This window comes from Sprattus sprattus (genome assembly GCF_963457725.1).
Source record: "Sprattus sprattus genome assembly, chromosome: 6".
Lineage (NCBI taxonomy): Eukaryota > Metazoa > Chordata > Actinopteri > Clupeiformes > Clupeidae > Sprattus > Sprattus sprattus.
The window spans coordinates 11594467-11611076 of NC_137925.1; the positions used below are offsets into that span (position 1 = coordinate 11594467).

Here is a 16610-nt window from a genome sequence, read left to right on the forward strand (position 1 = left end):
CACACTGAGCAATTCTGCCACCAGGTCATGCGCAGGTCATACACACGTCACGTCACGGGTCACCTCACAACAGGTACCTATGCAATACAGAAAGCTGGAACACTTCAATAAGCCACTTTTGGTAAGACTGAAAAAACAGCTAAGGATTTCTTTGTGGTGGGTATATTTCCTTCCTATCTTTTTCTGAAATAACAACAACTAAATAATGGTGAACACTGCGTGGAACAGCGTATGATGCATGGAAATGTTTACAGGTGTTTTATAACGAAACATTTCAGAACTACAAGAACTGTTAGGGCTCTATGACAAAACAAACATACTATACTTACGTTTCACAATTTTTGCACCAGTCAGTAGTCTATTTAAGTGAGACTTAATCTAAGAGCATGGAAACAGTGTTACTGCCAGATTCACAACATAAGCACATTTCTGCTTCAGCATTTCTTTTGTATGCATACAAATACCTGCCATGTATAATACATATACCATCAGCTCAAGTCGTAATGATTTCGAAAATGATTAAACCAATGCTTTCAAATTGAAAATTAGGACACTAAACAAAGTAACAAGCGGTGGACTAGTAAACATCTGATGGTATGGAGAAGAGAGTCTTTGAGCTATCCCAGTGTCTGTTGCTCAGAGGTCAAAAGTAAGCTTTATTAGTTGGAAGTGTCATCACTATAGCAACTCATCTGTCAAAAAGGCCTGACATGTATTATACTCTGAACCATGCCAAGCATGCTCTTCAGAGAGATATGCCATTTTTGATTTATTACAGAGATAATTTAACCATAACATACTTTACTGACATGTCTTTAGCGCCCTGTCAAATAAAGGGGAAAGTATTGCCTGCCAGGTCATATCACAGAATATTCAGAAAACATTATATTTGCTGGTTGTATTCCACAAAATACTGGTATTATTGCTCATCTTGGTCACATGGCACATGTAAACATCACTCAGCAATGGAATGAAGAAAGAAAATGACACAGCTACCTGGCTGGATGGAAGAAACAATTCCAGAAAACATGATCTGGCATAACACTACTTTATCCCAGTTGATTGTGCTCTTTGTGCGGCCAGCATGATTCAGTCCTGCTTCTGATTGAGATCTGCCACCCCATCTACCCCATTCTGTCTGATCCCAACCTCAGTTTGACCCCTATGACCCCGGTTACGACCTTGTCTCCACTTTGGACTTGATGATGGTGATGACGCTGGTGGCAGCTACTTTGCCCGAGGGCGCGAGCGGTGCAGCGGAGGGCGAGGCCAGGTGACCCCTGGGACTGAGAGGGGTGCGGGCGACAGCCCTGGCGAAAGTCTGCAGCGCCTCGAGCTTTGAGCGCAGCACGTCGAGCTCCAGGCGCATGCCGGCGTTCTCGCTGGCCAACTTCCGCACCTCCTGTTGCAGCAGCTCGCGCTGGCGCTCCAGCTCCTGCCGCTGCGTCACACGCTTAATGCGGCAGCTGGCGGCGTAACCGCGGTTCTTCAGCGTGCGCCGCCGCTGCTTCAGCTGCACGACCTCCTCCTTGGTGAGGCCACGCAGGTGCTGGTTGAGCTCCCGCACCGACATGGCCACCAGCTCATCATCGCACAGACTCTCGCCGTTGGCCCCCGGCTCATGCTTCACCTGGCCAGGTGGGGGAGGAAGAGTAAAGGAGAGTTATTTCAGCAAAGAAAGAAGACAGACTGTCTGATAGAGAGGCAGAATGCCTGATAGAGAGGCAGGCATTAAAAAAGAGGGATATAGATAACAGGGGAAAAAAAAACTAAAAAAGAGAAAGAGGCCTAATGGAGAGAGAATGGGAGCAAGGGAATTTGTGTTGATTAGGAAAAGAGAGGAAGATGAGAAGAAGAAAACAAGGGGAAAACCAGAATGCTGATGGATAGAGTTGGAGGAGAATAGAGGAGTAAGAAGAAGAGTGAGGCCATCCATGGCAGGTTGAACTGTGTTACCTTGAGTGTTTTGCTGGCTTTGTGTGTGGTACTCATGCCACTAAGTCACGAGTTCCCAATGCTGCACCCTACGCTTAGGGGAGATAGGGGTAAGAGAAAGAGGAGAGAACAGCAGGGGTAGGAGAGCAGGAGGAGAGACAGACAGACAGACAGACAGACAGACAGACAGACAGACAGACAGACAGACAGACAGACAGACAGACAGACAGACAGGGGTAAGAAAGAGAGAGACAGAAAGGGGAGAGAGAGTCAGACAGGGGTAAGACAGAGAGAGAGAGAGAGAGAGAGAGAGAGACAGAGACAGAGAGACAGAGAGAGAGAGAGAGATTAATAGCAGGTAGAAGGCTGCAAGAAGAACAAATTACACTGACACAGATAAGTTAAAGACCAGAGGGTTTATTGGTAACTATTGTTGCAAAACTCACAGTGTCAGGAAGTATTCTGTTTGTGTGAGTGTGTGTCATGGGGAGGATAGTACAGACATTTTTTTGCAGATGTAAGTTGAATTTTGTTTGCGCATGTGTGTGTGTGTGTGTGTGTGTGTGTGTGTGTGTGTGTGTGTGTCTTGGAGTGGTTGGGGAGGGTGACATAGCCATCTTTTGCAGACGCAAGTCGAATTTTTATGAATAGTTGAGAATAATGCTGACAAATCAGAGCTGATGAGAGTAGGAAGAACGGGAGGGGGGAGGGGGAGGGCGAGAGAAATGCCTTCTCAACACATTTGGAGGAGTTGGGGTAGAGGAGGGCATGAAAAGCCCTGATCTCAGCACAGATCATGAACACAGCACCAATTACACACAGACACACACACACACACACACACACAGGAACACACACACACACAGACACACACACACACACACACACACACACACACACTCACACATTCACACATACATACACACAGACAATTGAGAGGGGGGAAGTGAACCACACCACCACTTACATCTACACACAACAAACACTCAACTTACATCATGTGGACATAAAGGCACTGGCATTAGCAGCATACCAGCTATTGGCCAGCTCTGACCACATACATCTCATTACATTCTTAGGCATAGTCCCTCACTCCTCACCCTTCAGCTCACCGAGTCAGAATCAGAGACAGTACTATTGCCAATTTGATTTAGTTTAGAGTTTGAAACATGGTTAACACCTGGGGATATGAGATCAAATAGGTCTTTGATCAGGGTGATCGATGTAATAGCTGGATATACATGACAGTTGTAGCGTTAGTTATCACACAAAGAAATAAATGTTTAATATGTGTTATGTTTGATGTCATTGTTAAAAACAAAAGAAGTATTAAGATCACTTCTACTATAATGAAGCTCATGACATTGTCTTAATTCACGTCCATTTTGGATTTCAGCACCATGGTCAGTGCCCAATTAGCGCTAAAGGATCTGACCAGCGTCCAGAATCAGATGGGTGAGAGGCTAACTATTATCTTTATGCTACATTAAATATTTAGTTCAACCTTCAGTAGAAGCCTATCTCTCATCAGTAAATACAATAGTATACCAAACCTAATCAGACTGGTGGTCATACAAGTAGCCTACTTAGTTGCAAATTATTTCTTTGCCTTACAGTATTTACTTGTGAAAATGGCTACCATTTTTGCATTTTACTCGACAATCTACAATAGATAATAACTGTATACACACAGTATGTATGGTCTACAAAGCTCTACAAATCTTACTGAAAAAAACATTTTCCATTGGTAAATAAGTAAGAGCACTGCTCTAGTTCATTGTATACATTTTAGGCAAACTGTCAGACGGAATCACTTGAACAGAAAGACCCATGGCATGTGTGAGAATGTCTTTGTTTATTCTTTCAGTCATGATGCAATTCTGATGAAATGCTTTGGAGGTTTACCCTCCATGATATCCATCCATGCCAGCTTGTCTTATGCAACCTAACTAAAACATAAGTACATAAAAGCACCTCGACCCCCACTGCTTCACCACCAGCACAAGCCCCCCCCCCCCCCCCCAAACCTTCCCCCTTTTTTGTCTATCCCTCTATCATGCAACCTTCAGTAAGAGGGATGTTTGTTTCTCTGGAGATGAGAAAAATGTTGGAAACATCCCTGCCATATTCGTCGAGCTTACCTTATCTGAGTCACATTTGATGCATCAATCTCCATGGAGACAGATACATTAAAGGAGCCTAAAGAAAAGATGAAGAACCTCCTTCTTCTGCTGTTGTGCCAGATAGGCTCTAAGCAGGCACTTAAGGCCTGCATGTGATGTGAGTGATGTTGAAAAATCCCTTTCCTGATTAAAAAAACAACATGTTCGGGGCAAGGAGAAAAATAACACTGCAACTGATGGGAACATGCACCCTTGCAAAGAGTTTCATCACCAGACCCCTCCCTCTATACACACACACACAGACACACACTCTCTCACACACACACAAAGCCTAACCCTTCACACACACACACATACACACACACACACACACAGGCAAGAAGGCAGGCGGGCAAACACAATTACACACACACTGCCCTGCCCTGCAGAGAATTGTTTATATTTACACTTAAAGAGCATCAACAAACAGGGACTACCGCTCTTTCAAAAACAGGCAGATCAAAGGCGAGAGCGGTGAAAAGTGAAGTGTCAGAGCTGAAATGTGAAATTATTTTATTTGATGTAATTTACTCTTCTGAAACACCACTCCACGCATAAATGCAGAACAGAGACCTCATACTCTCTCTCTCATACACACACACACACACACACACACACACACACACACAAACACACATAGACGCGCGCGGTCTGTGGTCAGACCGAGCAGACAGCTCCATACACTACACACCTACAAATACGGTTATAACGTCAAATCTACTCCAGTGCTAATATGTCTAATTAAAATCTGTAAACAATTGTTAATGCCACTACCAACAGGTTTCTCGATGTGACAAAATTGAGCTAAGCAGATGGCGTCAAAAGCTGCTTTCAGACACCTGCAGGCAGATACGTTTGCCCGTCAAAACTCCACCCTGTCATTTCGGCGACGCTCAGTGAAATGCCGAGTAGCCTACAGACATACCATAAGCTTATGTTTCTCAAACAACTGGAACCAGTCCACATGATGAATCAGGAGGGAAACCAGCGAGCCTTTGCCCCGTACACAAAATTGAAAAATATCCCAATGAAATCACACGCTGATATGTAAAAGTCCTACACGTAGTATTCTCTACTTTACCAAATGACAGGTGAATACAATTTAGTAGGAGTACGCGAGTATATGACCCTTCGACATTTACATTGGATTGTAACACAGGTAAAACCCAAGGTTGCCCAAGCCCAATGAAATATACATTTTAGTGTACTTATAACTACAGGCAACAATACCCTTTTGTTGGTATTGCATGAATGAATAATACTGCGCGAACCCTACCTGCTGTGGTTCTGATGTCGGCGCGGCTAGAAAGATGTGATGAAGCAGCAGGTCTGAACCGCTCGCGAGTGCATGAGCTTGCAGACCACTTAGCCACCGATCCGGTGACACATTTCTCCTCGCATACCCTTCTAGTCACCTACATCGCTCGTGATTTGACAGTCTACCGCGTGTTGTCGACTGTGCTTTGTTATCCTAATTGAGGGAATCCCCGCGCGGCGCTGCTGCACGCTTGATGTCTGTAGTAGCCTACGCTCAATAGTGACAAGAGAGAAGAACCCCTTGGTTTAGAGACGTAGGCTATTTATGTAGTGATGGTGACGTATCGCAGGTACCGAGTGACACAGACGATGAGCTCATGGCTCAGCATAATAGCTGCACCAAGAATACATACAACGTGCAGATACAGCGAGAAAGAGAGCACAACTTGGAGAACTTAAAATGTGTTTCAGGCTGACAAGGTGCAGATTTAACTTCGCACTGCTGCATCCGACGGTGAAAGCCCATAAAGCCAATGGAGAGTGTGTTTTGGTTAGACGACTCCTATTTTTCATGCATGGATTAGATAGGTCACCACTTGCCACATGCACAAGTTCACATCGGGTCCATGCAGCAGATCCGATTTTACACTTGTACATCTAATTTAGAAATATTTAGTAGGTTGAGTTTTGAAGTTGAGATTGTTGAATTTGAGCTTTTCCAGTCAGACTTGCGGCCTTGATCCCTGTCAGAATCGCAATCTGGGTCATTGCATGTGTGGACAGGCTAAAAAGATCGCTAAAATGTTAGTGACAGTTGGGTGTGCTGATATGACCCCAGCTTGTGTGCACAAGAAAACTAAATAAGGAAAGCAGTCAGTGTAACCTGACCTGCTACAGGCGAGCTAACAATAGGCTGTGTGAGGCTGAAGTAGCCCACTGGTGTGTCACTTCATCCACTGCCCCTGGTGCATGTCTGATTTCAGTCAAACCCTATGCAAAGATAACCTTTTTTGGTTTCTTTCAGGTGAATTTATTTAAAAAGCACAATATTGTTTGTATTCATTTTCAGTACAGTTGAAAGAACAGTATGCACTCCTTTGTTTTGCCAAAATATTACAACATGATCACAGTTCACAACAAAGAAAAGAATGGAACATTTCACAACACATATCTGAGATTTGATAGAGCTGAAAGAGACAGAGTTGTTAGCGTGTAGTCCTGAGCAGATAGTCCAGCTTTAAAGTGCTTCTTCTTTGCATGAGTCACAGCTCGAAATGAAAAACTGCTTCTCAAAATCTTATTACATTAATGACCATTTTAAGAAATATCTCCATTGGTTTTCACGCTTTGTAAATCGCAAGAACTGACATAACTAATGAGTAACAGCGTTTACTGATCGCAACTTCATACAGTGTGTTTGTGCTGCCACATGTGTAACAGGTGGGACTTTGATATATAGACGGATTCATCAACAGGAATTAGGCCACTGTGCAGTTTCTCCCTCATCGTTCCACTGCTAATCTGTGCTCCACACTTCAGGGGTCTGTCCACAGAGGTGTTGTCTGATTTATTTAATTGTTGCTTCTGACCTTTCTGCCCAAGCTGTCCTCAGGCAGGCAGGGTCCCAGTCATATTCAGGCTTCTGCTCACGGTGTGATCCATTACAAGAAACTTTTTTTTCAGCTAATTTTGAGGAGGCCTAGCTTCAAAATTTGGATTCATAGTTTTGTCAAAAAAAAATGTAGAAAAAGCAGGAGGAAATGGATAAAAATGATGCACTGCTTTTATCGATAAATGATAAAAGGTGGTGAAGGTCTATCTGTATTGAAACTGAAGTTCATATCAAAACATTACAAAAATGTAAACCTTTGGCTATTTTTGTATTAGGTTTGCAGTTCTCCATTATCAAAATAAAGGCAAAACCTGTGAATCCTCAGCTCTTACATTTATAACTTCTAACCGTTTATCCCACTGTGCAAATAATTGATATATTTGTATCCGGGACAGACCAGGGCAGATACAGAATGAGAACAGAGACAGCAGATCACCCTGAAGAGATCTAGTAAGTGCTGACCGCTGTTGGGGGGTCTGGAGTCCACGTTGAGAGTTCATGTACAATAGGCGTCTCTGGATGATGACAGCAAAGGCTCCTCAGCTCACGTCCTCACTTCTTGTGTCTGTTGTTGAAGAGGCTGACCCCTGCGGTGCGGACCCCCACGCCACCCCCCTGCTCCACCCCGGGCTGCTGCATCACTTTATCCAGGGTCGTCTTTTTAATGGCGGCTGACGAAATCTTCTCCTGATCAGCCAGGAACTGAAGCTCCCTTTAGAGGAGGAGAGCACAGCACAGCAGAAGTTAGAAGCGATTCAGCAAAACACCCATTGACCACTGTCAATAACGCTCTATGGAGAACCTTTTAAGCCCTTCTTGGTTAAAGAGTTCCATAAGGAAAAGAGTAATGCTCAGTCGGCTCTGTGGGGAGATGTGGTGGCTCACCTTGTCCTGATGCAGGAGGTCTCCACGGCATTGATGAGAAGACTGCGGAAGCCACCGGCCTCCATCACGTGCAGCGCATGGATGGTGGCACCCCCTGGTGAGCACACGTTGTCCTTCAGCTGGCCAGGGTGCATCTCTGAGTCTAATAGCATTTTGGCTGCACCCTGAACAGACAGGAGAGACAAGGACATCACTCAGAATGCCCTTCACATGACAGCAGCAATAAAGAGGATAACCCTGTCTTGCATCACATATCTGGTCCTTTCTTTTCCACTACATGGCAGTGGTCCAAATGATTTATGTCCTATGAGATTTGGACAGTATAGCTGAAGTCTACCATTACAAAGTCATGATTTAACTTACCAGCAAAGCCTGGGCACCTAATCGCAATGCCAGTCTCCTTGGCAAGCCCATTTTGACTCCGCCATCAGCAAGGGCATCCACTGCAGTGAATGCCTGTGTTCACACAAAACACATACCGATACAGAGTGAGGAGTGGCTTTATAGGTCGACTGGGTTAAAGTTTCAAAATCAAGGAATTAGGGAGTCAAACACAAATATGGTAGGCTGCAGGACTACCAGCTAATAAGTGTGGTAGACACAGCACTTTTAGAAGAGAAAGCAGGTGATTGGAGGCGTGTTTCTGTTTTTTCAGAAATCTCTAGTTGAATACTGCATACGGCTCACAATTCCTGAGATCTTGTACATGTGGATTGTGTTTTGGATATTTATACTACAAACCAACTGGCATTCATTGTCTTTACCAACATCTTTATAAAACCTGATCCTGCATGACAACTTGCTGCTCATGGGAAGAAAAAAAAAAAGGACTGCGAAGGCCTGGGAGAAACACAATTGCCTTAGTCCTACGTTTCTCAAAGTGTTGGCGGCGCCGCGAGACAATGGCATTTCTTTTTTCTCGATTTCTGAACTGACGTTATTTGTTATTGATTAAGATTTAGAACTTGACGTTATTTTAATAAATTTGACAATTTTAAGCTTGGCCTACCATTTAATGGAGCGATGAGGGACGGGTGGGGCTTGAAAAGGCCCCCTTGTTCAAAGTGGGGAATGACAGAAAAAGTTTGAGAACCACTGCCTTAGTCAAGTCCTATTATAGCCCTTCAGTGTACCTTATTTCTCAAACAATGTAGGGGTGGGATATATGACAATTTTATATTGATAGACTTTCAGGCGAAATTGAGGTGATTGCGAATTTTTTTTGTCCTTGTACTAATATATCCAAACTTCACTTAAAACTTTGATGGGGTGGATCTTTGAAAGCTATGTTGACAGACAGAATGATTTGATACGAGATGGCTGTGCTGATTGGCCAAATGATATCACTTGCCTCAGGTTTCTTTCATGCGTGCCATGTTTACAAACAATTCAATGTGAGCTAGCAGCATGGCGGATGAGGAGCTGCTGCCAAAAAGGACTCGACGTCAGTAGTGTGGCATTGGGCAAAGTTATCAGTAAACTTTGTCGGACAACGGTCTGTACTTCTGGAGGCAATACAACAAATCTCTTCAGCCACCTTAAAGGGAAGCATCCATCTGCATCTCACAAGGTCCTGAAACCTAAACAGTTATCATTGACTAACGCAGAGCAGTCCAACATAAATACGATAACGGCAGGAAACGATGGAAAGAGTTGACTGAGGCGAGCACATTCTATCGAGCTAAGGTAATGGTGGCGTTCAAAGCTTTGGATGTGGGATTGAGGACACTGATGCACATGTTAAGTTATGTCTAAAAAGTTATTTTATAGTAACTCTGCCATTGATTGTCTGACAATTACAACTTGAAGTTGAAACTGTGAAAATGGTCTGACTGCTTGTTTTCCTTAAAGTGTTCCAAGTCTGAAAATGTAAGAATTTGAGAAGTGCACTTTTGTGTTATTTACATGTTACTATGCCTTTTTAAAGTTTAGTTTATTTATTTATTTGACTACTAGAGTCATGAATATGAGTCATGCTGTGTTATTGAATGGTTATGTCATCTATTCACTGCTGATTAGTTTAATATTTAAAATAAAGTCACTATATTACAATATACTACAATAATTACCATTTTGAAAACAGTGTCTAGTGTAATCATTTGTTATAAATCTGAAGTCCATAGGCTGGTTTAAGTCTGGATACCCTTGACAGTAGATTTTAAAATTGAAAAAGAAAGATCAAAATTCAGATCATGAATTGTGATTGAGTTGTGATATGATTCTTGGCACAGGTCACCCACCCCTTCTACTGATACAGCCTCAAGTTCATATCACCTACCATCAATGCAGGGTAGGCTACAAACAAGTCCTCAACAATTCAGAAGCTTTTGTGTTTTCACAGCAAAGGGGACCTGGGGTTACAACATTGATGCATATCCATTACTGAACACAAAGGGGCAAAAGTGTGTACTGTGTTTTTGAGTACTCTGCACCTCTCATATCCAACCTTGTTAAACATAAAAAAATGAGTGGGCACAGCACTTACGTAGGCTGGTCCGCTCCCACTGAGGCCAGTGACTGGGTCGATCAGGTCCTCCTCCACTTCGGTGCAGAAGCCCACGCTGCTCATCAGCTGTTCCAGCAGCCTGCCGTCCTCAACCTCCGCATGGGTGCCCGTGGCGTAGACTGTGGCCCCCTCCCGCACGACCACAGGTGTGTTGGTCATGATCCGCATCACCTTTGGGTTGGTCCGGTACTGCATCAATTTCTGTGCCAAAGCAGAAGACACACACCGTCAGTTTATCCCAGTTTTAGGGGGTGATGCAATAGCAAGCTGATTGATGCAATAGCTAGCTGATACATGCTATTGTCTTAAATAAATACAAACGTTGTGTCTATTAACACTTCCTGAAAATACAACTTTACATGCATCTTGGGTGTAGGACCTAGATTACAAAAAGGAAATATTTTGATAAGGCTGTCACATCTTGTTAAGTCAATGCACAAAATGCAGATGAAGTTGGCACTTTGTGGAGAGATTTCTGCTTCACAACATATGGAATATAAATATGTCAGAGAAGTGCTCCAGCTGCTACAGCTTTAGTCAGCCGTTTGAGTGCGTATTCAGGTTACAGTGTGACAGCGTACAGGGGCAGCACATTCTTTAGAGTAGTGTTTCAAGCCATGACTGGGTTAGCACTAGGTTGCATGCTGCTTCAGCTTGATAGTAGGTGGCAGGATGGTGGCGTTTCTGTGAGGCCTTGCTGGTTAGAGTTTTTGCTGGTGTTTCAAGTATTAAAACAAACAAAATCTTTGCGATTTAGTGTTTACAGGCTCCTTCAAGTGATTTGGAAAGTGTCATGTTAAGAGCAGAGAATACACTTAAGACTACAAAAATGAACTGACATAACACGAGGTACTAATCACAATGTATCTCATGGTCTTGTAGTATTGACTGACATTTTAGCCTTAAAACTAGCCTGGCAACTATTGCTGACCAGCTTCAGCTACCTCTGTTATTAAACCTGTCAAATTAAAGTGCTTGACTATAAAGGGGAAAGGGGAGTGTCGAAATACCCACAACATTAAATGCAGGGAGGATACATTTTTTGGTTTCTTATCAGTAGTATTACAAAAATGTTATGTAGGCATTTAAAGCATATGATGGTTTCTAGTTTGCGCCCCATGGCAGCCTTAGGAAAGTGAATTTAGCAGCTTATACTCTCTAAGGAAAGCAGACATGGCATATAACAAACCCTCTGACTTAAGCTTTAGTTCTAAGCCAAGTGCATTTGTGATGGGATGTGAGCGCAAGGCTTCACGGCAGACTCCTGACCTTTTCAATGGAGCCTATGGTTACTCCAGCAGCACAGGACACAATCAAGTGACGGTCCTCAATGTCTGGACCGATCTCATCCAACACAAATGGGATGATGTGTGGCTTCACCGCCAAAAAGAGAACATCACTCTTCTGTACCGCCTCTTTGTTGCTGGTGGTCATGTTCACTCCCATTTTCTACAAAGGAAGCACACATCATACTCAGCAAACAGTGTTGTCCACATGCACCTTACTGCCACAGACCTCTTCATCATGCTCCACTGCACTGAGATTGTGAGTGTGTATCTGTCTGCCTCAAGGTTTTCTGGGTAAATATGAAGGGGCTGAGTATTCATCTTGAGGTCACATGATTTTGCATGACAGAATGAGTAGGTCTGTGTGTGTTTTCTTTACTTACCCGAAGGCCAGCAACGGTGATCAGGTCATTGTCTGGGGAGCTAGCAGTGATTCTGTGTGCTGCAATAACACCTGTGGGAGGAGACAAACGACCTCAGACACTTACAGAACACCATAAGGCACTCATAGGCTATTCCTGCTAGCTATGTGCCAGTATCTTCAACTGACAAACTGTAACAAATAAATATATAACTGAAGTTAAAACAAGTTATCTAAAATAGGTTCTAAGGCTCATCATTACACGGAAATGTAGTTTTGTATTTCAGTTTAAGCAAGACTTTGGGTGTAATCTTTACAATGGCAGGAATATTATTACATTCTTATCGTTAAAATGAACTAAGCAAGAATCCACAGTTTACCTGCAGCTGTGAATCCCTTCACCAGTGCGTGAGCCAGCTGGCCCGCTCCAATAAAGCCCACACTCATTTTGATGCTTCAGTAGCTTACTGTGAAGATGAACAAGACATAAATCCTTGATTGTTTATATTGGTCCAAACACGGTTTTGTTCAGGCTGTCATCCTTATCAAGTGCTCTATTTGAAGGATATCCAATAGATACTTCCTGCTTTAACCATACCAGTTACACATGCTTTAGTTGTTCGTGGCAATGACGGCGCACCGAGAATGTCGGCTGGGTACACTTACCAAAAAGATGCGGCAATGTCGAATGTCCCTTCAGCAATTGCAACAATGAGGGCGAAATAAAAGCTTCTTGAAACTGCTAACAACGTGGCGCTCGTCTCCTTCACGCGCCCGGTGCTCCTCTGTTACAGACGGACAGCAAGCTACACCAATAGCGTGAGACATTTCCGTTAGCTTCATCCAATCGCTGCTGTGACGTGTCTGTCGTGGCCTCTTATTGGTCAAATTTACAGGATATTGGGGCAGTGGCGCAGCTGCATCAGTTTTCTCAGTGCAGTGGGTGTGGACTGAGTGGAACATGTTATTATCAAATCAGACGCTGGCGGAGTTTCTGCGTTGACATATGTCCAGGTCACCTACCTTTTTCACAACTAAGGTAGAGGTCAGTTGCCAGTAGTGATCCGTTTGCTGTCGTCATTCATACAGGTCAATTACCACTGTTGTGCAAAGACGCTCATTTCCAGAAATGAAACACCTTTTGGAGTCATTTTTACGCTCTGTGTTAAATGAAATGCGCAGAAACTTGCGGGAAATCCTGTTTGATAGATTTTTATTATATTTAATGAGTAACATCCCACTTGTAGCAACACAGAAATCTTAAAGAATAATTAGTTCATAGTCACTCATTTCAGTCTTTAGAAATATGTATAAAATGCATTGAAACACTTTCTTGTTTAATTTGGAAGATATTGCATTAACTAACTTGGGTGATAATAGCATTATAACATTTTCAACGTATACAGCAATAGCCTACCCATAAATACAAGTCAATTATATAAAGCAGTTTTGTTACACACAAGACACTCAAAGATCATCATCATAAACTTGAGAACTCTTTATTCAAATATCTCTGAATTGACTTTTTAATTGAACATCAGAGTAAAGGGTATTCCATTGAATACCAGAATACAAATGTTTCCAGTAGATATTAGTACAGTGGCATTTTGAATGAATATCACCAAAAGGACAACGTTGTCCAAGGTGGGAATGGCAGACTCTAGACTGAGTGGGAGACAAAACGGATCCTTTGTGAATAGACAAGGTCGCTAAAGTAGAGGATCAAGTTGACTTGGGTGAACACAGCCACAACCAGCTTGCTGTCCCAAGGGCACTGTCCACGTGGGCAGTTGTAAGGCCTGCCTGGTGTCCCATATTTCCTGTCGAAGCTGAACACCGGCCAGATCACAGCAGCACTAAGGTACAGCAGCATAGCCACGAACGTGTAGATCACAACAAAGCGGTCAAAGGGGAAACGCAGCGCAGCCGTGCGGCCCGACACAGTCGCCGCCACCACTAAGACTGTCACAGAGAAGCACAGGCTGTACACCACAACACAGTACTGCGTGGGTATGTGTCTGTTATACTCGCTGTCGTTGGCCAGTGCTCCGAAGATGATGCACGCGACAAAGGCCTGCACCACTTTCAGCAGGCCGCTCAGCGTGGCCATGTAGCCTACCACGTTACCCGGCTTGGCCCGGGTAAGGAAGACCTCTGCGCCGTAGGCGAAGCAGCAGACACTGGAGCAGACGGTGACGGCTATGCGGTAGTCTCGAGTCTCGCAGCCCTCTGACGGACACTCATTGCTCAGGAAGTACACGGGGTAGACCACAGAGGCGGTGATGTACATGAGTGTGGCCAGCATGGCGAAGGACACGGTGAAGTTGTCCCAGGAGATTGGCACGCAGCCGTGTAGCCGCGTCACGTCCATCGTGAAGACCACCAGTGTGACAGCAAAACAGAAGCACCACACAAACATGCAGTACACGCCGTAGTCGGCCTTGAAGCCGGCACTGTGGGAAACCAGAGACATGGTGGTGCAGCCCAGAAGCAGCTGGCAAATGCGGGCGATACCCAGGCCAGACAGCACTGCACTCTTGTTCAGGTAGTGGCCACCATGGGGATCCATGATCAGGCTGTTATATACGTGTGCACTTTCTCAGTTGGTCTTTGTAGAACCGAACAGTCTATGAACTGTGTGTATTGGTAGGTTGGTAGGAACAGATTGGTAGGAACGGTTCAAATATGGGTATGGTGTGTTATATGTTTTCTTGTGCCTTTTTAAAGAAGCTGTTCACAGTGTGTGTAAGTGTGTACTAGACACTTTAAAAAAGTGATTTTGCGGTGTGTGTTCCCACAGTAACGGTGTGTGTAGGGGACGTCCGTCCCAGCCCCTCTAACCTCGCCCTGTGCCAGCTGCTTTTTATAGCTGCTTTAATTACTAATCTTCCATGCTGCTTTGTAATTACAGCAGTGTGTCACAGCTCGGATTACAGTCCTCTAGGTGCCCAGCGCAACAGCAGCATAAACTCTTCTGTACAAAGTTAACGTCAATACAGCCAGTTCACTGTCAAAGAAGCAACAGAAACAATCAAGTAATTCCCTTCTCAAGTCTCCTGGCTTAGGTGTCACTTTGACACAGGCTAATATGGAAGTAACTGATAGATTGTTTTTTGGTTAGAAGACAAGTTACCCTTGGATTCCCTTCGAAAGTCCCATTGAAATCCCTCTGTAATGTCTCTGAGATGAACGATTGCAGATGGCTCACTCTGAAACTTGAGAAGCTTCTAGATGGTTGCTCTGTGTTGAAATTGCTTTATGCGTGTCCGTCTTCAAGTCAGTGTCAAGCCAAAAACTCCTGTAGAGTGTTCTTGCTCCATGCTCAGGGAGAAGAAAGAAGGGATATTGCCACTGTCCTCTGTGATGGAAGGTGTTTCTCCTCTGTCGGGGTCTCTCTGTCTTCTCTCCTTCCGCAAGGTTTTGCCACTTTTTCTTGACTATATTTCCGTGTTCTTGTCTGATGTACGCAATCTGAAATAGACTGTCTTCTCAGTCATGCATATACATGCTCCTTCTCTCTTCTGAAGCTGAGGAGAGGCATGTGGGTAATGTGTGTGTGTGTGTCTGTGTGTCGACCTCTGAAGCCAGGGACCACGCCAGCGCTAAAAATAACGGTCTATATTCCACAGTGGAATGGGGTGTGTGCCCACATGTTCGCGTCAGACGGTAGTGTGTGCATTTGTGTATGTCTGTGTAGTCGGGTTACCATCGTCCGAGAGGGGAAGAAGGTGCAGAAATCAGTTCCTCTCACAGGGGGCCCTGAGTAATGATATGGCAGGATCCTCAGGCATACATTTACACTCATACACACACACACACACACACATTTACACTAATACACACACACACACACACAGACAGACACACACACACACACACACACACACACACACACACACACACACACACACACATTTACACTCAAACACACACACACACACACACACACACACACACACACACACACACGCACACACACACGCACACACATACAATTACACTCAAACACAAACACATTTACACTACACACACACATTTATACAGACATCCTGCCTGACATTAAAAAGAAGAAGACTTGGTGTGTAATTACTCATGGGTAAGTACAGGAGTCTACAGAAACTACAGGCTAGATATGTGAAAGAGAGAGGTTGCTCTAACCCCTCTAGAAACTTCTACAGGTCTTTTGAGTCCAGCTGGTTAGATATCACATTTCATACAACTATTTTGTTAGGGTAATAGAGGCATGCTATAACAAATGTGTCAATACATTTCTATCCTTTCTATACAAACCTCACAGATCCCTATTAAGAAGGATTTAGTTCAGGTTTGTCTGAGATCTGTCTTTAACATTTACACCCTGTGAATATGTGATAGAGCCATTACTATGATATTATTAAACTGGAACACAATACTTACTGGGACCACCACAAAGAGATTGGATTTCTAAGACTCCCACAGTCTTTCTTTATTCCTTCATTGTTAACCAAAAGTACATGTTATGCAATGTTGGATTGGACAGATGTTTGACTGTATGCATATGTGTCTGTGTAGAAAATATAATTGCATGAAGTGTTGGATGTGCATGTTACATTTGGGAAGAGTTGTG

The 16610-nt window shown here is 43.8% G+C and overlaps 3 protein-coding genes across 3 annotated transcripts; all 3 read right to left on the reverse strand.

Moving 5' to 3' along the window:
- Window positions 1-1109: 1109 nt before the first annotated feature.
- LOC308367312 (transcription factor MafK-like) lies at window positions 1110-5429 on the reverse strand. Its single transcript, XM_080841199.1, has 3 exons — window positions 5374-5429; window positions 1957-2024; window positions 1110-1630 (listed from the first exon to the last, which is right to left on the reverse strand). Exons 2-3 carry the CDS (start codon window positions 1990-1992, stop codon window positions 1175-1177), a joined length of 492 nt encoding a protein of 163 aa, XP_080697325.1. The 5' UTR covers window positions 1993-2024; window positions 5374-5429; the 3' UTR covers window positions 1110-1174.
- A 953-nt stretch (window positions 5430-6382) lies between these two features.
- Window positions 6383-12782, reverse strand: pycr1a (pyrroline-5-carboxylate reductase 1a). Its single transcript, XM_080840462.1, has 8 exons — window positions 12671-12782; window positions 12385-12471; window positions 12027-12097; window positions 11627-11806; window positions 10337-10558; window positions 8215-8307; window positions 7852-8015; window positions 6383-7678 (listed from the first exon to the last, which is right to left on the reverse strand). Exons 2-8 carry the CDS (start codon window positions 12449-12451, stop codon window positions 7519-7521), a joined length of 957 nt encoding a protein of 318 aa, XP_080696588.1. The 5' UTR covers window positions 12452-12471; window positions 12671-12782; the 3' UTR covers window positions 6383-7518.
- Window positions 12783-13200: 418 nt separating this feature from the next.
- myadml2 (myeloid associated differentiation marker like 2) lies at window positions 13201-15565 on the reverse strand. Its single transcript, XM_080840404.1, has one exon. The coding sequence runs from the start codon at window positions 14571-14573 to the stop codon at window positions 13665-13667; it is 909 nt and encodes a 302-aa protein (XP_080696530.1). The 5' UTR covers window positions 14574-15565; the 3' UTR covers window positions 13201-13664.
- Window positions 15566-16610: the final 1045 nt, after the last annotated feature.

Excerpts from the sequence above, each read along its gene's own strand:
- LOC308367312 (XM_080841199.1), bottom strand. The coding sequence starts at position 1,992 with ATGAGTACCACACACAAAGCCAGCAAAACACTCAAG. Across the intron at positions 1,631-1,956 it reads AAGCCAGCAAAACACTCAAG|GTGAAGCATGAGCCGGGGGC; the intron begins GTAACACAGTTC and ends CCACCTGGCCAG.
- pycr1a (XM_080840462.1), bottom strand. The coding sequence starts at position 12,451 with ATGAGTGTGGGCTTTATTGGAGCGGGCCAGCTGGCTCACGCACTGGTG. Across the intron at positions 11,807-12,026 it reads TCACCGTTGCTGGCCTTCGG|AAAATGGGAGTGAACATGAC; the intron begins GTAAGTAAAGAA and ends CTTCCTTTGTAG. Across the intron at positions 7,679-7,851 it reads ACCTCCTGCATCAGGACAAG|GGAGCTTCAGTTCCTGGCTG; the intron begins GTGAGCCACCAC and ends CCTCCTCTAAAG.
- myadml2 (XM_080840404.1), bottom strand. The coding sequence starts at position 14,573 with ATGGATCCCCATGGTGGCCACTACCTGAACAAGAGTGCAGTGCTGTCT.